Raw genomic sequence first — 23,568 nt, forward strand, 5'->3', positions numbered from 1 at the left:
ACCATACACTCTTTATGGCTTTACAACACTTACAATGTTTAAGAATGGATGTAGACACTGTAGGGGTACAGGGTTCGTGTCACTGTACCCTCACCCGGGGCAAATTCACCCTGCTAGAGGGGTATCTTACATAGGCCTCAGACAGTGGGTTGCATGCATGCCACATAGGAATGTGTGCCATGTCGACTCTTTACTTTTCTCTGAACCAAAACACGCAGCCTGCAGTAGCAGTACATGGGTATTAAGGTACAGAGCCTCTAAGGGTGGCACAATAGGTGCTGCAGCTCTTAGAGGCCTTCCCTGGTCACAGTGCCCTTAGTTTCCAGAGTACCTTTTACAAGGGGCTTACCTGTGGCCAGAGAGGTGCCAATTGTGGGCACAAAGGTACAACTTTGGGAAAGAACACAGGCCCCGGGAACTTGATTGGCAGGGACCCAGGGCAGACCAAGTCAAAGGTGCATCATGCGTCAGGCATAAAGTGGGGTGGGGTTTAACCGTGCAAAAAGAGGCACTTTCCTACACCAATCGAACATCCATAGTTTCTGTACTTTGAAGAAATGTTTTTTTCAAGCTAACTACCCCAAATAGAACATTTAGGAGCAGATTTATCAACACTTTGAGCCAGTGCAGTCACCCAAAATGATGTGAACTTGAGCTTGAGCTTTCCAGCACAAAACGTTTTGCGCTGGAAAGCTCAAAGTATTGCCTGGTACATTTGCACTACTATGCATTACTTTGCCTCCAGGTGGCGTCTCTTGGGTCGTACATGTGAGCCACACAAACAACCATGGTTTCTGATACAAAGGCCTACGCATTAATATTTGTAGGCATGGTTTTCTGTTCCATGAGGCAAGTATTAACTTGGAAAAATGTATTTATTTGTCTAACATTTCAAACTTTGCACATGTGTGGTGCAGTGTACAGCGCACATACAATGTGCGAAACGTTTTACAGTCTTGACACAGTGGGGCACATTTACAAAACAGTGATGGGGTGCGGCATTAGCCTTCTTGGCTTAACCCCGCACTCCACCACTTTCGAAACGCAAGGCTGCGCCGTATTTACAACAATACGGTGCAGCCCTGTGTTTCCTACTGCTCTGGCACTAATTTCAGCTGCCTAGCGCCAATGAAGGCTCCCTTGCACATTAGTGCAAGGGTGTATGCGTTGGAGGGAATGATTCTTTATGTGCAGAAAGGTGTCCCTTCCTGCACATAAACAATAATAAATGGTGATTTGTAACTTCTATATGTGCTGCTTAGTGCAAAACACACAGAAGTTGCAACTCATCATTTTTAAAATGATGTTTTATGTGCAGGAAGGGACACCTTCCTGCACATAAACAATCATTCATGGCAATGTTGCTCTTTCTATGTATGCTGCACAATGCAGCATACTAGAAACTGCAAAAACGAAGAGCAATTAAGCGTTTCTCCTCGTTGCGCCATTCTAACTCCTACTATTGCATAGCGTTTGTTTTTGGCAGAGCCTCAGATTTACACACGCTTTTAACTTGAGACAGCGTCAAAAAGCAATGGGTATTGCATGCCCCTTTGATGCAGAAAACTGCTTAAAGGATAGCATATTTACAAAGCGGTGTTAAGCCACTTTGTAAATATGGGGAAGGGTATAGTGCCACCAGAACATCGCTAAAAGTGACATTCTAGTGTTGCTATCCCTTTGTAAATATACCCCTTAGCATGATAAATGTGTCCAAGATTTCATATGGATTCCTCAAATGATGACACAGTTTTTAGGATGTTAGCAGTTTTTGCCCTCTTTTAAATGTTTCTTCTTGACAAACTTGTACAAATCTTAAAATAGCAACAGTAAGCTAAATTTCTACGCATATATCCAATATTGTGTACTAATGGAAGTTGAAAAGTGAAATGCCACTTTTTTGATTCTCTCCCTTTTTTTGACCTCCACTTGAAAAACCTTTGCATGCCAAACTCAAGTGGATGAACTTTTGTATTGGGAAGTTTTGGGAAGAAGATACGGTTGATGGACCAGCAGTGGGAGAGTATTGGTTCCTGGTTGATCCTGTGCATTCAGCATTGGACAGCTGTTTTGAATTTGGACAGCTACACCCTGAACATATATAGATGCCACAAAAGGCAACCCCTCTCCTGTGTATTAATTACAGTTTGCGACAAAATGAGAGAAGGGCTTGTTTCACATCCTGATGAGACCCTTCAAATTGTCCCTTCTTGCACATAAACGACGTGCAGCACATTTAGAAGTAACAAATCTCCATTATTGATTGTTTATGTGCAGGAAGGGACACCTTCCTGGACATAAACAATCATTCCCTGCAATGCAGGCACCCTTGCACTTTGGTGTAAGGGAGCTTGCGTTGGTGCAAGGCAGTTCATTTTAGCACCAGTGATAGGGAAAACATAGGGGCACACCATATTGCTGTAAATACGGCACATTCCTGCATTTGGAAATGTTGGAGCAAAGTGCTGCCAAATTTTCTGCAGTTCCGAGTTTCCACATTTCCTGGTGAATATGCCCCTTAGTCTTCTATTGGAATGGCAGACTCATTTTAAGAGGGGCGAAGTTATACAAGTGGTACAACGAGTCCTATAATCTGATAATCTATTGGGTAGTAGTGGTCACTTAGGGCTAGATGTCGGTAATTGAAATTTACAGATTCTAAAATACCGAATTTTACCGATTCGGTATGTTAGAAATCGGTAAATGCAATGTAGGAAAAAAATCGGTAAAAATTACCGAATCGTTAAGACTCGGTATTTACCGAATCAGTATTTACCGATTCGGTAATTGCCATTCATTAATATGGGCCTGGAGGCCCATAGGAATGAATGGCAATTACCGAATCGGTAAATACCAATTCGGTAAAAGGGGGAAAACATTGAAGGGTGGCAGGGTGTCACTTTGACACCCTGTTGCACCCCTCAATTTTGTATGGGTGCACATGTGGCAGACATACATGCCATTAGGGCATGTATGTGTGCCACAAGGCACTGGTGTAAATGCACAGATTTGCATTTACAGAGGTATTCGTTATTTACCACCAACTAATAGCTGGTGGTAAATAACGAATCCTTAAAGCACAGAAGCACTCTTCAAAGTGCTTCCTTCATGTCATTTACTGATTCGGTAAATACCGAATCGGTAAATGATGATTCAGTAAATACCGAATCGGTAAATACCGATTTGGTATTTACCGAATCTCCCCTACATGTCAAATGGCTCAATACCGGTCGGTAAACCCGAAATTCAGTAAATTTTTACCGAATTCGGGTTTACCGACCGGTAATGGGCCACCTACATCTGGCCCTTAATGGTCTATTTAAAAGGGCATAGTTTACCGTTTCAACTTCTATAGGAATCTTTGCTTTCCACTCAGAAAAAAATGCTGACCAGAAATTCACCAAACTTGGCATGAAAGTAGATCTTTACTAAAGAAAGTACCTTTGCTGATTAGGTGCATACACACATAGTTTTTTGAGAAATTACCATCAAGGAGTTAATTTATAGAGCGTTATCTGGATGATTAATCTGAGAAGGTCCACAGATTGAGGTTTGTAGACCATGACGGCAAAATGTTTAAAGAAAACCGGAATTGATTGGGTAACTGAGCTTTTTCTCCTGTTGGTCAATTCAATGTCTTAGAAATGTCTAGCTGCCGCACCGGCTGCACATCGGGTTCCCCCTACAGACATACTGACCCAGGAGAAAGCGATCCAGCTCCTCAAATGGTAAGTGTTTGATTCTGACCGAAGATCCAGCAGCAGATCATGCTTGTAAGGAGACAGGAGGCAGAGTCTATGTTCAGGCCTGGTCGCCCCCACGCTCCTCTGCTGCTCTTTGCCTCCTGCTGCCGCTTCCTGATCCAGATTCCTGCTCGGGCGACCCAGCCGCCGCTGAGCCGCCCGCCCGCACCAGCTTCTTCCCGCCGCTGCCTCCCTGCGGCCCCGCCAGCCCATTCGCCGCCCGCTCCCGCCAACCAGCTGATCCGCCCACCCGGCTCCTTACTTATGATGCCCTCGCGTACGCGCAGCGTTGACGCGCAGCGTTGATGCGCAGCGGGTGCACCGATTGTGCGCCGAAGGCGCGCCAAAGGCAAGCCAGTCTGCGCCCATCTGCGCCTGGACCGCGCCCAGCACCCGGACCCCTGGCCCCCGAGAACGCCAGCCTACACGACGGACTTACGACCCCACAACCCTCTACGCACTCAACGCTGGCCGGAACCCCGCCTCCTACCGAGCCACCCCGAGACGCACCCACGGACCCTTCGCCTGCCAAGCCTGCCAATTCACCTGCCTACGGACCTGCACCACCCCCGCCAAGTCCAGCACCAGCAGCAACCACCTGAAGTGCATCCTGCTCAACACCCGCTCCGTCCACAGGCACGCCATGGAACTCTGGGACCTGCTCGACGGGACAGCACCGGACGTCGCCTTCCTCACCGAAACCTGGATGAACGCCTCCTCAGCGCCTGACATCACCATAGCCATCCCGGACATTTACAAGATCACCCGGAAGGACCGCGTCAACCAGACGGGAGGACGCATCGCCATCGTACACAAGAACACCATCCGCATCTCGACTAACTCCGACGAAACCTTCACCGCCGCCGAACACCTCCACTTCCAGATACACACCGACCCCAAGACCACCCTCCGAGGCACCCTCATCTACAGACCCCCGGGACCACGCACACAATTCAGCGAAGACATCGCAGACTTCATCAGCCCGCACGCCCTTCCCTCCGCCGACTACATCCTCCTAGGGGACCTCAACTTCCACCTGGAGAACAACAATGACAGAAACACCACCGCACTGCTGGACAACCTTACCAACCTCGGACTCAAGCAACTGGTGAACACCCCCACCCACTACGCCGGCCACACGCTTGACCCCGTCTTCTCATCCAGCAAGCACATCTCCTTCAGCCACTCCACCGGACTCCACTGGACCGACCACAGCTGCGTCCACTTCAGCTTCAGAAGAACCACGATCCACCACCACCCGCAACAGGTTCCCCGCCAGAGCTGGAGCAAGATCACCGCCGAGCAGCTCACCACCTCCCTCAGCCAGAACGCTCCCACCAGCACAACGGACCCCAACGTAGCAGCCAGCAATCTCACCAAGTGGCTGACCGCCTGCGCCGATGACCTTGCACCACTAAAGAACCCCCCAGCAGACCCGGCAGCAAGAAAACACCATGGTTCACCGACGAACTCAAGGAATCCAAGAAGAACTGCCGCACCCTCGAGAAAGCCTGGCGGCTCGACCAGACGACAGTCAACAGGACCGCTCTCAAGCACGCCACCCGCAAACACCATCAGCTGATCCGCGCCACCAAGAAGACGGCACTCAAAGAACGACTGGACAACAACGCCCACGACAGCAAGGAACTCTTCAGCATCGTCAAAGAGTTCTCCAACCCCAGCGCCGGAAACAACGACATCACTCCCTTTCAAGACCTCTGCAACTCACTCGCCTCGTTCTTCCACCGCAAGATCGCCGACATACACAACAGCTTCGACGCACAGACCACGCACCCTACCACCAAACCAACGCCCGCCACCACCACCCTCTGCAACTGGACCCCGATCAGCACCGAAGACACCAACCACACGATGAACTCCATCCACTCCAGATCACCAACCGACCCCTGCCCACACCACGTCTTCAACAAAGCCGACGCCATCATCGCACCCCATCTCCGAGACATCATCAACTCCTCCTTCCACACCGCCACCTTCCCGGAGAGCTAGAAGCACGCCGAGCTTACCGCCCTCCTGAAGAAACCAACGGCGGACCCCACCGACCTCAAGAACTACCGTCCCATCTCGCTACTTCCTTTTCCGGCCTAAGTCATTGAGAAGACCGTCAACAGACAGCTCGCCGCCTTCCTCGAGACGAACAGATCCCTCGACTCCTCGCAGTACGGGTTTCGGGCCAACCACAGCACCAAGACCGCCCTAATCGCAGCCACTGATGACATCAGAACCCTGATCGACAACGGAGAAACAGCGGCCCTCATCCTCCTGGACCTCTCTGCGGCGTTCGACACTGTCTGCCACCGCACCCTAGTGAAGCGCCTCAGCAACATCGGAATCCGAGAGAAAGCACTTGAGTGGATCATCTCGTTCCTCGCCGGAAGAACCTAGAGAGTCCGCCTCCCCCCGGTCAGATCCGAGGCCACCGAAGTCATCTGCGGCATACCACAAGGATCTTCACTCAGCCCAACCCTCTTCAACGTCTACATGAGCCCCTTCGCAGCCATCGCACGCCAACACAACCTCAGCATCATCTCCTACGCCGACGACACCCAGCTGATCCTCTCCCTCACCAACGACCCCACCACCGACAGAGCCAGCCTACACGAAGGGATGAAAGACTTCGCCGACTGGATGAAGAACAGCCGCCTTAAACTGAACTCAGACAAGACGGAAGTCCTCATCCTGGGATCATCACCCTCCGCCTGGGATGACTTCTGGTGGACCCCGGCTCTGGGCACTGCTCCCAAACCAACGGACCACGCACGCAACCTGGGCTTCATCCTGGACTCCTCCCTGTCGATGACCAGACAAGTCAACGCTGTCTCATCTTCGTGCTTCAACACCCTGCGCATGCTCCGCAAGATCTTCAGATGGATCCCCACCGAGACCAGGAAGACCGTCACCCAGGCACTCGTCACCAGCCGACTGGACTATGGGAACACCCTCTACGCCGGAACCACAGCCAAACTTAAAAAAAGACTCCAACGCATCCAGAACGCCTCCGCACGACTCATCCTGGACATCCCCCGACACAGCCACATCACCGGACACCTGAGAGACCTGCATTGGCTCCCCGTCAGCAAGAGGATCACGTTCAGACTCCTCACCCACGCACACAAGGCTCTCCACGACCTGGGCCTCAAGTACCTCAACGACCGCATGACCTTCCACACGCCCACCCGCCAGCTACGATCGACCAGCCACGCCCTCGCCACCGTACCACGCATCCGCAGAGCCACCGCCGGAGGAAGATCCTTCTCCTACCTGGTAACCAAGACTTGGAACTCCCTCCCCACCCACCTTCGGCGAACCCAAGACCATCTCTCCTTCAGGAAGCAGCTCAAGACCTGGCTGTTCGAGCAGTAACATACCCCTCCCCCCCAGCGCCTTGAGACCCTCCCGGGTGAGTAGCGCGCTTTACAAATGCTGTGATTGATTGATTGATTGATTGACAGTCCAGATGATATGAAAGCTGTGAGGTAGAAGAACAGCAGGAGAATATCTAGCAACGTGAATGACAAAGCATTCAGTGCTCCAGGAAATAAAGTTTAAAACTACCTGGAGCATAAGTCCCCTGTACACTGTGCTGATGTATATAGCAAGGACACTGTGACCCCTTTTCTATCTCCCTATTAGTACAAAATATGGCAATGATATCACCCACAGAAAAATGAAGATTGTGAGGAATTGTGTGCCGAAGACTGGAGTTTGTTTTATTTTACTTGTCCATTAATTTGCTTCAAGGGCTTATTACGTTTTGAGGTATTATGTGAATGTGGTGAAGTAGGTTTCATTTAACTTCTATGTTTTTGGCTGCAAAGATTGGTGATAGGAAATGATTTGTCAGTATAACTTGAAAATATGCACCATTCAGGGAGCAGATGCTTAGTTAACTGTGTACTTTGGAACTATATCTGCATTGTGAAGGGCATAGTATCTAATGTTTACTGTAGTGCAGGAGGATGTGTAAGTGATGCTTGCTGTGGAAACCATCTCAAGATAGCTAACACTTAATCAACTGTATGGTTTGGAGATGTTTCTGCGCATGATGTTGGTAGGAGTCGTGTCTAATGTGTACTGATGCTGTAGGGTGATGTGTAAATATAGTTTCATCTTGATGTGCTATTGACCAATCAAACATTGAGACCACTGGATGGCTTGTAGCGGATTTATTTGCACAATTGCCCAGAAACTGGGTCTCTTTACCCACTGGCAATGAAGTGGCCGTAAAACAGGAATCTACAATAGTTTTCACCAGCCTGTCACCACTAGACATGTTTCTGACCTCATAGGTTGAGAGCCAGCACTCTCAAAGGACAAGGACAAAACCCTGTTCTGGACGGAGGTGCTTCACACGTCCTCCAGAACAAGATGGCCAACCTGGGCAAGAAGCTTCAAAGGCAATGCGGCCTTTGAAATCCAACCAAGGAAACGCCGGATAGTGGGGAGACCAAGCCCCCTTTCCTAGTCCACTTTTTGTGGGAGGAAAGGCAGGAAAATTATTTAGATTAGGAGGAGGGTCCCCACTTAGTCTGCACCACCTCTAGAGCAGGGCAGGGGATGTGAGCCCCTCTATTGAAATTCTGCCATCTATGAATGGTGAAAAGCCAACCTATCAGGGCTAGGCGGGTGTTCCTTCCCACAGGATTTGGTCACTAGAAGATGTAGACACCCTAAAGATAAAAAGCCCATTGGCAACCCTCCTGTGGTACTTTTAGAAGACTGGGTTGGAGGTAAAGGCGAGGAGGCTCACCCAGTTCCACAATGATGCCTTTTATTCAAATAGGTTTGATAGTTTAATAGACAGGAATTGTAATCAATATAAGATTTCCACGAGTAATGTTTTTTCATTCCTTTCTTCTCTTTTTAGGATGTCCGGCGTGGCTGGTGTTCCCCCAGGATGTTCTCATTATGGAGAGAAACTGAGTGGCGAGTATGGGTTTAAAGGTCCTGTCTATAAATATCAGCCACCAGCACCGGTTTGTGGGAGAAAAAGACAGATTAACTCGGTGAAAGTATATTCCGAGGTACGGAGTTGGTCTTCTTTTTAAGATGTGAAAGGGAAAATTCAATATGTGTGCCCCTTTTTCCTTACATTCTTCCACACATCCTTCCTCTCCAATAGATATAAAGCAATTGTCACAGAAAATACAAAATATAGATATCTATATATCTCTATATAGGGGTTTTCAATTTAAAGCGATTTGGTCCCAAAATCTCCAATATTTGTATTGCCAGCTTCACAAACATTGCATTATGGGACTTGTAGTCCATTGTGTTTGTTTTGTAATGAGGGTAGAGGAAAAGAACAAACTCAGGCGTCCCTCTACCACTGTGACCTGGGTTTCTTCCCCCACCGTCCTCCTTCAACCCTTTCCCCAGTGACGCCCCCTGGCCACGGTTCCTTATGCGCTCAGCCGCAACTCTCCTGAGTTGGGGCAGCTAGACTGCAAGCTCCCGGCCCATCAACCACTCACTTGGTCCCAATTCAGTGTCCTCCATCTCCCGGCAGGGAGTCTCCCACTGTTTCAGGACATAGGCTCTTGTAGTGGCTTCGTTGCCAGGACACATCTTCTCCAGGGGCGTGGTCCACGTCCATCTGCTCCTGGGCACAGGTTCCCATCGCTCCTCCTGGGATCTCCCGATCTCGGTCCTTCTTCCTCTCTTGTCCAGGGTCAGAGCTTCTTTTTTCTCTCTCCCGCAGTGATCTCCCATTGGCCAATCTCACAGGCCCGTTTAAAGAGATAGTCCCTTGTTTTGGTTTTGAATGTATGAGTCACCTTGTTTTCTTTATTCTAGGTACGACTGCCTCAAGGGAAACCACCGGGCTGCCAATCAGAAGCAGGACTGATAGGAGAGGACCCCAGGTAAGTGAGTTATCACAGTCCCTAAATTCAATATTTAGGTGGCACCCTGAGATCTGAACATCAGATTCAAAGGACTAAAGAAATTCAGGACAAAGAAGACCAGCTGCATGAGAACTGAAGCCCTGTTGCTATAAAAAAAAAAAAGAAAAAAGGTGCCAGACCATGCCTGCTCCCTGTAGAACTCGACAGTTACTGGCTGTTGTGCCATCCTGAACGTGAAAGTACTCCAAGAACCCCGGAACATCTCTTACCTTTGTGAAATTACCATGAAGCTCCGTTGGTACCACTGCCTTGCACAACACAGGCACCAATTCTGTGAAGTTTGGTTTGTCGACATGATGGACTATTACTGGCAGTGAAGCGCGTATGCCTCCACTCAGCTTTTTCCCAGATGGAAGGGACTGTGTTCACTGGTCACCTTGCACACCAGACTCTGGTCCTTTTTGTCTTGGACATTTTTGAATAACCATTGATGTTTTATATAATGGTCTATGAATACCAAAGTAACACCCACCCTTTACACCAAGATGTCACACTAGGAGCTGTAGTATCAAGTTTTCTTGAGTACCCTGACTAAGCAGAAATAAATAATTACTTTGATTATTGGGGAAGCTTTGTGCCTTTGGTTGACATAGTATTGCAAGATATATATTCTGTAAACTAACTGGACCTTCTACCATTCTTCAGGAGTAAACTTTTTCCTTCCGACATCTCTACATAGTGAACGTCAAAGTCTTAGGAAAAGGTAGTTGGCAATTCAGTGAGCTTGCAGGAGTATATGTGCAACACAAGGTGCAGGTGCAGTATTTGGTGAAAGGTTTGTTAGTGGCCCTAGAGTACCTGAAGTCCACTTTATCATGAGTCAGAGCAACTTCACGTGTTGCCAATCTTAGCAACATGATTCCTTGTGCGATGCAAACTCATACCCAGTGGAATGATGAGGAGATTACAATTACACATGTGACTGGGATAGAAGTGTGTGACCTACACAGGCTCCCACTACCCCTCTTACCTGCACGACTAATGTGTCCGCTTTCATGATGGTTGCATGCCTGCCCATTGCTCTTTCCATGGTTTGCATTCATTTCATCTTTTGTATTAATTCCATATTTTGTATTCAGTTCATCATTTGTATTCAGTTCATCATTTGTATTCAGTTCATCATTTGTATTCAGTTCATCATTTGTATTCAGTCCATCATTTTCATCCAGTCCATCTTTTGCATTCATTGCTTCTTTTGTATTTATTCCATCTTTTGTACTCTGTCAAGCGTAGAAATTAAGTACAATAATATTTATTAAAAAAATATACAATTGTTCTTTATAACGTAAATTCATAAACACTCTTAAAAAATGATTAAAAACCTAATTATTATACAATATATACTCAAACTATCCACTTGTACGAGTTGGGTGAAAGAAAAGCCCCGTAAGCAAACATCAATGCACCTAGTATTTCGAGAGAGAAGACAGTATACTTTGTCATTTAATCGAACACATTCGTAAGGAAAGAAATGTTGACTAGAACTCCATACGTCCACTCCCATTCGGTATCTATGGTTCCAGTCAAACAAACTAATTGCGTAGAAAAAGCGTCAAAGTTCTCCTCTTGACAGTTATTTGTGTTTACTGCTTGGGCTATATTGTTTATTGCTTTCAATCTTGACATAGTATTGTAAGATATATATTCTGTAAACTAACTGGACCTTCTAGCATTCTACAGGAGTTAAATGTTATGGGTTATGTGTAAACTAAGCTTAGATAATTGTGTAGAAATCAAAGGATAAATTTACTTCTAACCTATTTTATACATACCTGGTCTGTGTTCTTCTACAATGACTGCTTCAGTCCGACCCCTTCGAGGGCAACAGGATAAACAGGGTTTGTTTACTGGGTCTCTTCCAAGGTGGACTTTACCAGTGGTGTCCTGGGGCCTGGCCCACTCTTCTCGCTCTCTGTCTCATCTTTCTCCTTTTCCCTCTTTCGGTCTCCCACTCTCTATCTCTCACCCTATGTCTTTCTTTTCCTATCTGCCTCTCGCTAATTTTCTCTCTCTGTCCTCAGTATGTTGGCCCGGTTCTTTCTGGCTTCACTTTTTCCTCTCTCTTTGGTTTCTTAGTTTCTCCCTTTATCACTCTCTTTTGCCTGGCCCTTCTCACCTTCTTTCACTCGTTCTTCCCTTTCCCCTGCAACTTCTCTCCTATCTTCTGTTTTGCCCCTTTGTTCCTGCAGTCTGCCCTGTGCTCCCAGTTTCAATGGGAATGTCTCCAGACAGTGTCCTCTATCTACATATGGCTTGTAGCCCTTCTTTATGCCTCCCTTGCTTACTTTCAGGGCCAGTGCCACAGGCTTTTTGAATTTTGATTGTAAAAAATGGAAGTAGCCAGTCCCCTCTCTGCTGCACACAGAGAGGTGTGTAGAGTGATGTGATAGTCAATGAACAGCTGCAGGGCGGGAAGGCGCTCTGGTGTCTTGACATCTGTGGCACGCCCACCTCAATATTGACCTCCCTTTTCTCCCACCCATGTCTGTCCTTGTCTGCTTTTGTGCCATTTCCATCTTTGCTCTCATTGTATTCCTCTCACCTGCTAATTCTTTGATATTTTCTGTTTTACTCAATAACTCAACTCTCTCCTTCATCCTCTGTATATCATTTTCTTTTCTGATCGTATTTTTAGGTTTCGCTTGAGCTGTGCTTGTGAAATCTATTGTAATTAATATATCTTAAAAGGGAGCTCTAATCAGTTCCCGTTAACAAAGTACCGTGTTCATTCACTTTTGTGTGGAACTTTTGTTTATGTATTTCAAGAAATCTTCCCATGGCTCCCGGCAGGGCTACATTCTTATTATTTCATCACACATAACCCCCGTCCAGCCTTTTATGATTCAGTGTCACTTGGAGTCAAGGCACCTGCGTGACCAAGAACCCCGCTGGTGCTAGAATGTGGCCACACTGTAGTGTTCTTGGTCTGCAGCGTCAGCAGTCCCCTGACGGCTCATTTGAGCTCAGTAAACTGGAAGAGCTTATTCTACAATGATCATCGCAAAATAACCTTGTCCACAACATGGCAGTACATACAAGGGAATGGATTTAGCAGCCCATAGTAACCTCATTCTTTCACATTTTGGGTCGAGCATAGAACAAGCGCACATGCGCTGCACTGCGAGGCTTATTGGATAGGAGTAGGTAAATAGAAGCTCTGCCCGTATTTGCGATTGGCTTGTGTCATTGTTTGTCCTAAATGCTGGCTTCTGATGTGTCGATAGGCTTGTTAGTCCCTCGTTAGTACCGCCTCCTCTTCATTTGTCACCTCCCTTGGCGACTGACCCCTTTACTTCGAGTGCTACACGGTACTGTTATTTAGACTGGGAGCACTATTTTCATTAATGAGGTTCTCCTACGGCAGGCACGACGTGCTTTGGTGCCTTCTTCCCCCCGACCGCCCTCCCTCACGTTGTACGGGCCTTCTCCCCCTGTATTGTCCGTTCCTGATCACCCCACCCCACCCCACCTCCACCCTTCGTTTGTCCGTGCCTTCAAAATACCCCCACCTATCTCCCTCCCTCCCTCCCCGTTGTCTGTGCCTTCTACCACCCCCCACCCGCCCTCCCGCCCTCCCATTGTCTTGATGCCAATTATTTGCAATGCCATAGGTCTCGGGTAAATGTGAGATCTATTGCATTGCAAATGCTTGTTCTTTCTACTTTCTCCTCGATTTTTTTGTTTGTTTCCTGCTTGTGTTTGAGGTACGACCCTACAATTGAATTCATGTTACAGTCTCTCATGAGCACCCTTAACAAATAGCTCATCTTTTCACTCTTAGTTTAATTGAGGCTATAAGGTAAAAACAAATATGTTTGAGTGCTCTTGAAGTGGTTACGATTTATGTGTTACACATGATTTCACTGCTGTCATGGGAGGGGAGCTATTCTCTCCTCGTCACCATGTCTACTGTCTACTGTTTGGGTGGGTCGGTGGGTTTGGGGTTGGGGTGGGGTCCTTAATGTGTTTTTTTGTCTTTGTTATTCTTATGTTTTATTGCCTGAATTTATCCCTACGGTTTTGCTCGATGTGCTTTACGAACAAACTTCAACTGATATTACTAGTTCTGTGTGTTACTCTAGAAAGTCTCAATTTCACACATGTTCACTTGGGAATGCCTTGAAATTCAACTTTATGCTGGGTCACACATCCAGGGGGAGCGTGTTTTGTTACCCAATACACTATATCCCAGTTTTGTCTCCTTACTGTAACAGAAGCATTTTCTGCTTACACACAGTGTTCCCTGACCACCATTAATTTCTCCTGACACCATGTTACAGTAAAATTATAACCTAGAAATTGTCTCCCTAAATGTAAAAGGCATTAACCATCCGGTTAAAAGGAGGAAGATACTTGATTATCTTTATAAACAGAAAGGAGACATAATCTTACTCCAAGAAACAAAAATTGACTACTCACAATTCAATTCATTCAAGAACAGGACTTACAGCAACGTTGTGGGTTCTGACGCATTAGGGAAAAAGAATGAGTTTCTGCTCTTAGCCAAAAAGTCTAATATCGGCATACTAAGCAGCTCCTCCGACACTAAGGGAAGATAGATTTCCACCAGGCGATCAAAAGACAATGAAGAATTTTATGTCACTAACTTATATACCCCTAACAAAGATGACCCGGTTTTTTGGAAGGAGCTGTCTGATCATATCTATACGATCCCAGGTACTGCGACACACATAATGGCCGGCGATTTCAACCTGCCTATGGACCCAACACTAGATAGAGACTCCCGCTGCCCTTTCCATCCCAACAACTCTCACAAAATCCTCCTTAATCTTTGTTCGCGTTTTAATTTGGTAGACTCTTGGAGACTACAAAACCCCACAGCGAGGGATTATACCTTCTTCTTGACACCTCGCAACACTTACTCACATATAGATTATATTCTCTTATCCGGGAACGCTTCCAACAAATTTGAGGAAACCTCGATTGAACCTAGAGTAATTTCGGATCACTCTTGTATCACGTTGTCACTAGCCTAGTTACATACAATCAAGAAAGAGAACCTTTGGAGATTGAATAATGCAGTTCTTGAGAAAGATATCCACAAACAAACTATAGAAAAGGCAATTCAAAATTACCTTACTTCTAACAAGAGAGGAGAGACATCTGACCTTACGAGGTGGGAGGCCCTTAAAAGCACCATATGAGGTGAAATCATAAAAATTAGAGCGGCTATGGACAGAGACGCAAACAGTAATCTTGCATGCTTGGTACAAGAGATAACCACACTAGAAAAAAGACACGTATTAACTAGAGACCCCCTTGTCATGAATGAAATAGTGAATAAAAAGTACGAATATAATAAGATTGTCAGCGAGAGGGCAGGGATTTGGCTAAAGGCACAGAAGAATTTCAGACTAAGTGAGTCTAATAAAGCAGGTAAGAGCCTGGCTTCTTATCTAAAATTCAAGTTACAACGATTTACAATTAAGTGCTTAACAGACCAGTTGGGACATCTCATTCAAATCCCATGGCGATTGCGGATGTTTTTAAAGACTTTTATTGCAATTTATACGCCAAAAACAAAGATCTTGACGACTCAAAAATAGAACACTACTTGAATATTTGTTCACTACCCTCGCTATCGGCTTAGAACAATTAGAACTTAACTGCCCGATCACTGCCCCGTAAATTGAATGCGCAATTAAATCACTTAAATCAGGGAAAGCTATCGGCCCAGATGGGTTCAATGCAAAGTTTTACAAATGCTTCACCAAACTTCTCACTCAACCTCTACTCGATCTTTACCTTGACTTTAGCAACAGGTCAGGTAGGAGGCACCCTAGCCGAAGCTATTATAACTGTGATTCCCAAGGATGGGAAAGATCCGTCCTCTCCAAAAAATTACAGGCCAATATCGCTAATTAATTTAGATCGTAAAATCTACGCTATGATCCTTGCAAAACGCATACAAAAATTCTTGCCCAAGCTTATCCACCCCTCTCAAGTAGGATATTTAAAGAACAGGCTCTCCAGTGATAACACTTGCATCCTAGCCCATATACTGAAGAAAGCTAAACATACCGATTCCCTTACAGTTGCAATCACCCTAGATGCCAAAAAGGCCTTTGATAAGGTAGACTGGGCTTATTTGGAAGCGACACCACACAAATTCAAATTAGGCGAGGCTTTCGTCCGTATGGTCATGGCACTTTATTCCAACCCCTCAGCCAGAGTTAGAGCAGGTGGTCACCTATCATCGTCGTTCAGCTTAGAGCAAGGCACAAGGCAGGGCAGCCCCCTCTCTATTTCTGCTTGCTATTGAGCCCTTCCTCTACCACCGCAGGAAAAATTATGGTATTAAAGGGATTGGCTTTGGTGAGTGCACGGTTAAAATCACGGCCTATGCGGACAGTATCCTGGTGATATCTGAATACACTGAGGCTGCTATACCGGCCTTAATGTCCTCAATAGCGGACTTCTCCAGTGTGTCTGGTTACAAATTAAACAAAGATAAAACAAGAGGTGAAACTCTTAAATAACATTGGTAACAAAGACATTATGGGTGACTCCGGCTTACTTTGGCAACCGAAATGTTTCAAGTACCTAGGGTTGGAATTTGAAAAAGATCTAATCAGCACCTTAAAAACTAATGAAAACTCCCTCTACAAAAAAATATCCACTTTCCTGGATGGCTGGTCACCAAAATTTCTATCTAGGTGGGGCAGAGCGGAGACTCTGAAATTGATGATAAAGCCACTGGTTAATTACCTTGTATGCATGCTACCAATGTTACTATCGAACGACTTCTTGAAAAAGGTTTATAATCTTTTCAATGTATTCTTGTGGCAGGGTAAGAAACCTAGAATCGCCTTAAATAAGCTTCAATTACCCAAAGAAAAAGGTGGCATAGGCCTTCCAAATTTTAAGAAATACCAGACTGCTTACCTATGTAAACAGGGATCTAACTGGCTTCTCCCACAAACGGACTATATCCCTGTTTGGCTGGACATAGAGAGAGTGATTTGCAATAATATGCCTCTCCCCACCCTCCTAACGACAGATCTTTCTGTCTTTCCTCACTCAAGATACATTCTACTCAATACCAAAAGGGGCCTTGCTGAGCTTAGAGCGGATCACCAAAGTCAAGATCAAGATTAACAAATCCAACTTGGCCTCCCTATGGTATAACCCAAGCCTAAGAGTAGAAGGCAGGTCTCTTTACTGGGACCACTGGTCTAAAAACTGGATAAATCTAATTAAAGATCTATTCACAGGTCTCTTACCCTTACCTATCTCTGTTTTACAGTCAAGACACGGTCTTCAACCTCTAGATTTGTATAGATTTCTAAAACTCAAAGTGCTCATCTCCTCTCGATCTATCACACCACACAACCCTTCTATTATTGGGAAGCTTGCTCAGCTTACAAAAGCTGGACACATTGTTTCCAAAATATATAAACTCCTCTCTCCTAACTCACAAAAATCGCATAGAAAATGTGAAACAGCTTAGGAAAATGAGATAAATTCCTCTCTGATCCCATTTGACTGGGATAAGATTCATCTCACCCCTTTCTCGAACAAAAACTCGCCTACACTTTCACAAACCAAAATAATGTTAATAAACAGAACATATTGGACCCCCGAAAAACTCTTCAAACTTAAAGTCAGCGATAATCCCACTTGTTGGAATTGCAAATCTAATGTAGGTGATTTGGCATATATGCTCTTTTACTGCCCTGCCTCACAAACCTACTGGGACAAGATCTTCAACTACATACACAGAACCTTTCACTATCAACCTCCGAAAGATTTCTCATTCTACTAAGTGCTAAAGATCCTTACCTTGTTAATGTCCAGGATCGACATCTTATGGATCTCATGTTCACTCTGGCATATAAAGTCATTTTAAACAAATGGAAAAACGCCAGTGACGTTGTTTTTAAAACATGGCAGGAATGGTTGTTCTCCTTGAGAGGTGCAGACAACGAGTCATACCTCCCCGTGGCGCAAATCACACAGGAAACTCTGGAGCTCCCTAGACTCCTCATACACATGCTATGACCCCCCATGATTTTACATGTACCGCTTTCCTTAAAGTACCTCTTACTCCTTGCAACCCGAGTATTACCTTCTTTCTTAAATTGTGCGTATTGGTGTTATTGACGATCAGAACTATATGACTTGGCTCCCTGATAGAGTCGCTTGTAGCACTAGAGCACTCCCTACCATTACTGTCATCATTTACATAGTCTTATCATTGTTGTTGTTTCCTTATTGCCTTGTTATTTTAACTTTATTTTGCTCACCATCACCCCTGTATGATTTTACATTATTGTCGTCATGCTAATGCTTTAACCCCTTGGCTGCAGCGGCAATTCCACTGCAGCGCTAGGGGGGAGGGGGGGCCGCGCGGCGCTCCCGTACTCGTGACGGAACCGCTCCGTCACAAGCCTCGGGTGGGCTGTGCTTGTGAAGGAGCGGTTCCGCCATGGCCCCGCCCGTTCAATAGAACGCGCCGGGAGGGGTTAATGGAATATATGATATACTTATTGTCATCATCTTCTTTTCTTTTGCCATAATGTATTGTTTGTCCCTTTGTTTATTTTTAATAAAAATGACTTGAATTTTAAAAAAAAGTGTGCGTTGGTATGTTTTGTACGTTGCCAGACTATGGGATTGTAGTTAAACCAGGTGGATTATGGGAAGTGCAGGTCAACTGTGGCCATGCTTCCACAGCTCACAAGGCGGCGAGCTGTTTTCAAGAAGAAAACGAAGCATAACTCTTGTGATTCTCTCAGTCCCACTCCCTTCACTCAGACTGCAACAAATTGAGCCTCTCACCTAGAGTTTACTCACGTCCCTGACCAGAGTTTTATGTGTAGCACCCTGTCAGGTCAAGGGCTGCACATGTGGCCACAAGGAGCTCCTCCTGTTTCAAGCACGTGGCCTTGGGTTCTGCACGCTTCTTGCTTATGCTGGAACTCTCAGAATAGAAAACATAAAAACCACACTTAGCTTGCTCTTTTCTCATTTATGTCTGCATTATAGATATATCCTTCAACCTTAATATGGAGGTGGACCCCCACCCGGGGTCAATCAATGCCTCGCAAGGCCCCCTCTTAAGGGTTTTTGTTGGTTTATAAAGTGTCAGATAAGATCACTGAGTGCCTTCGCTTTCCAATACTGCACAGAATCACTTATGAAAAAGAACAGGAGACCTTATAGTCCTTTTGTACGTACAGCGAGTAAAAGAGCATGTGATGAGATCAAAAGCAGTTTAGTGACGATAATACTGCTTGTGAGCAATTACTATAGCCCAAGTATCTTCCATAAACTGATGTTTAAAATGTACCTTTATTGAAATATGTAAAAGCAGATATCATTCACGCTGTACATCTACTGCAGTTCAAAATGTTAATAAGCTTGGTGGTAGTCTATAACGTAAAATGTTCAAGCTTCCGTGCAAATGTGAATGGTTTATTAGGTCTCGTAGAGAGACCTATTCCAGTCAAACCACAAAGCTGACTTCACGATGAGGATTTGTAGAAGTGCACGTGCTCGTGAACGCGCTTCTATCCCCCTGCCTTGTTCTTCAAAGGTTCCCCTTACCATTTGCTTGTTCCTGCCTCCCCGCCCACTGCTTCACACTTCACGGCGCCAGGCCGTGACTCGCATTTTTGCCCAGCAGCTTCAAAGGGATCTGCTTCCCCACCCACTGCTTCACACCTCACGGCCTGGCAGCGCTGACTCGCATTTCTCCTTCCCCCTCCCCACAGCAATGCCAAGAGCTTGTTCGGTTTGTAATACTTTTGTTTTATTGGGTGGCTTCCTTGCCTGCTACTCTGCTTAAGAACGGCGTCAGAGGCTAGCCCCCAACAGAGAAGCAACTCAAATGTAAAGCATAAAAACTATGTTTTTGGTATTTTATTGAAAAAAGACGCTTTCACTGCCCTGAACCGTGCGCAATGTAACGCCAGGCTCGCACATTATAAACGCACCGTTTCAAGTTATAAATATCCATTTATTTCTCTGGTTCTTTTATTCAGCGCTATCTGTTCCTAGGCAGCTTCAGAGCGCTGCTCGGTTAATTCGCCAAATATTTCCCTCCCGATAGCAATGCAATTTTAGGTGAGCTGCTGAGATTTGTGGTTTTTTTCTTCTAATGTACATATGTAAGACGATCTCCTGATGTAGGCTTATTTATCATTGGTGGTTATGTTTGATATGTTCTCTAGTTTGTTTCTATCGCACGAGTCCTGCTTCCTTTACAGTGAAGGGACCATGTCTCCTCGGAGGGGGCTCGTACTGAAAACTTGTGTGTTCTTTCATGTCTCCAACATAGCTCACGCTGCCTCTTCTGCGCTGAATAAGTTCATTTAGCGTTGCACCCTGGCCTCGCTTAATTTAAAGTCCAAACAGGTCAACCAACAAACTGTTCTCCTGAAAATCCATGCTCAAAACTGCACAGGGTGCAATCGGCTGTGGTTGGTTGCACCCTCCACCCCCAGCACCTTGGACCCAGCTATTCGGAACAGCTGTGGAGCACTCTCCATACCGGGGCTTGTCTCCTGCTCGAATTCTCATAGCGCCTAGAGGCAGAGCTGATTGTATTACTAGCTAAATAAATAATAAATGCAAACAGACCAAAGAATCGCCTCCTTTCTTGTACTGGGCTTGAATTTAACATGGGTACATAAAAAATAAAAACAAGAACTGGAAGGACCCCGTAATAACATAAGAAATGTGAGCTGTTAGTTTGGGGTCTTCTGGGAGCTGGGTACTGCAGGGAACGACTCCTAGGCCAGCTGCATAGGCGGGGTGCGTCATTGGCAAGCCTCAGAGAAGCAAGAAGCCAGTAAGGGGCTATCCTACCATGTGGGTGTAGCCACATTGGCTTAATAGAGCTGCCTGAATGGAGCGGTTTTGACTGTGCTGCGAATCATGTAATGTAAGTATTGTTGCTATACTGTTTTGTCCCAAGAAGCCATTTTGTGCCTAAGTTGGTTTGTGAGTACAATTTTATTTTATTATGCAGGGCATTCCCTTCATTTATAATTTTATGTTACAGTTTGGAAACTCAAGAAAGGCATTACTTTGATGCATTTAGTGAAATTATTTTAAATTCATAAAATGACCTCTCAAGTGGGCCGATTACAAAGTTGAAGTGCTTAACTTGGCATCATGAATGACATCACAGCTGCGCATGCGTCGCGGGCTGGACTGAAGGTGTTCTAATGGTTGACGCCCAGTCACACTGCAGAGATGCTGATGACACTAGCTGCAGCGATGTAGACATGTATGTACCTTGTGTCTACCGCCCCCAAATAGATCATCCGTGCGAAGAGCAGTGTGTGACCTCCTCACCCAGCACAGGTCACCTGCTATGACTGCAGATGGAATAATACAGTCACTCTCCAGGCAGCCACAACACATCTTCCCCACTACTCTTTTCCTACCATTTGTTTTGTCGCTTTCCAGCCGCTCGACTGGCTTCCAAGAAAATCAAGATTCCCAAGTAAACTGCAGTCTTATTTATTATTCTAAAAAAAAAAAAAAGATAGATAGAAACATATCTTGGAAATCGCAATGGGAATAATTTGAGTTTTAGTAACCTTATTTCTTCTCCCATTCGGTCACGCTTCCTGTCCTCGTCTCTTTCATTGTTGCCTTCTCCCCTAACTCCGCCCTCTTTGTTCTCCCGAGTTTTCTATTGAATCTCCTCCACCCATCCTATCTCTTTCTCTTATTCTTCCCCTCTACCTATTCAGATTACTTCTCTCCTTCTTTTCCCCCTCCTTATTCTGTTCCCGATCTGCATCTCAATCCATTCTCCCTTCTTTGCTCTCTCTTCACTTTCACCCCATCCTTTTTGTCCTGCCTCTTCATTCTGCCCGAACGCCCCTATTCTGTACACTGTTCTACAACTACATCACGGAACTAGGTGCAACCAAACACCAACAACACCTCACACACAAGGGCATGTCAAGGACTGCCTCGGGGAAGTTTCACCTGATGTGTATGTCTGAGAGCATGTACATATTGTTTCTGTGTGCCTGCGAGCCTTCACCAGTGTATGTGTATTTGAATGTGTGTATGTGTGACACTACTTTAGTCCACACACACTGCTCCCTCACACTACTTTAGGACACACACACTGCGCCCACACACTGAGCCCTCACACACTCTGCGACCTCACACACTCTGCGCCCTCACACACTCTGCGCCCTCACACACAATTACACTACTGAATACAACATACACTCCACACAATACCACTCAGTGCCACATAATTATATGCTACGTAATTACACTGCACTCAATGCAACATGCACTCCAAATACCACTCAGTGCCACATAATTACACGCCACATAATTACACTGCAATCCATGCAACATACACTCCAAATACAACTCAGTGCCACATAATTACACTGTACTCAATGCAACATACACTCCAAATACTACTCAGTGCCACATAATTACACGCCACATAATTACACTCTACTGAATGCAACACACACTCCACACAATGCCACTCAGTGCCACATAATTATATGCTACACAATTACACTGCACTCAATGCAACATACACTCCAAACAATACCACTCAGTGCCACATAATTACACGCCACATAATTACACTCTACTGAATACAACATACACTCCAGACAATACCACTGAGTTCCACATCTTTATATGCTACATATTTACACTGTGCTCAATGCAACATACACTCCAAATACCACTCAGTGCCACATAATTACACGCAACATAATTACACTGCACTCAATGCAACATACACTAAAAACAATACCACTCAGTGCCACATAATTACACGCCACATAATTACACTCTACTGAATACAACATACACTCCAGACAATACCACTCAGTTCCACATATGTATATGCTACATATTTACACTGCACTCAATGCAACATACACCCCAAATACCACTCAGTGCCACATAATTACCCGCCACATAATTACACTGCACTCAATGCAACATACACTAAAAACAATACCACTCAGTGCCACATAATTACACGCCACATAATTACACTCTACTGAATACAACATACACTCCAGACAATACCACTCAGTTCCACATATTTATATGATACATATTTACACTGTGCTCAACGCAACATACACTCCAAATACCACTCAGTGCCACATAATTACACACCACAGAATTACACTGCACTCAATGCAACATACACTCCAAATACCTCTCAGTGCCACATAATTACACTGCACTCAATGCAACATACACTTCAAATACCATTCAGTGCCACATAATTACACGCCACATAATTACACTACACTCAATGCAACATACACTCCAAATACCACTCAGTGCCACATAATTACACGCCACATAATTACACTGCACTCAATGCAACATACACTCCAAATACCACTCAGTACCACATAGTTACACGCCACATAATTACACTCCATATATCTATCGCACCACCACAGCATCACTCAGCACCACCACAGCATCACTCAGCACCACCACAGCATCACTCAGGGGCACCACAACATCACTATGCGCTACCACAGCATCACTGAATGCTACAGCATCACTCGTCGCAACCACAACATCACTCAGCGCCACCACAGCATCAATCTGTGCAACCATTCAACAACAACTGGTTCAAATACGGTCTCTCAATGTTTCAAGCTTCATTACATATGTCACAAAAAGATGTTAATATTTCACTTCTGTTCTTTGATTTTCGTCACAATAAAATACACTGAACATAATCTTCACAAAAGTTATTTACAAAAGTTTAAGCTATTGCCATTATAAATTATAATAACTTTTATTTAAGTATTAATTATTAAAAAAATTAAAAGCAATTGTTATCTGTAATATCAATACATCTAAGCCACGTAAATACAACACATATTGCATTACAAATGCTATAG

General features: G+C 45.2%; 1 protein-coding gene across 1 annotated transcript in view; it reads right to left on the minus strand.

Annotated features, from left to right (window-relative positions):
- LOC147725637 (uncharacterized) overlaps positions 1-23,568 on the minus strand; it is a 174,542-nt gene that overhangs the window by 33,974 nt on the left and 117,000 nt on the right. Inside the window, exon 3 of the mRNA XM_086964326.1 lies at positions 10,641-10,890. Coding sequence (XP_086820452.1) covers positions 10,641-10,890 — 250 coding nt within the window. The remainder of the gene's footprint in view (positions 1-10,640; positions 10,891-23,568) is intronic.

This window comes from Lissotriton vulgaris, chromosome 3_2 (assembly GCF_964263255.1).
Source record: "Lissotriton vulgaris chromosome 3_2, aLisVul1.2, whole genome shotgun sequence".
Taxonomy (NCBI): Eukaryota; Metazoa; Chordata; class Amphibia; order Caudata; family Salamandridae; genus Lissotriton; species Lissotriton vulgaris.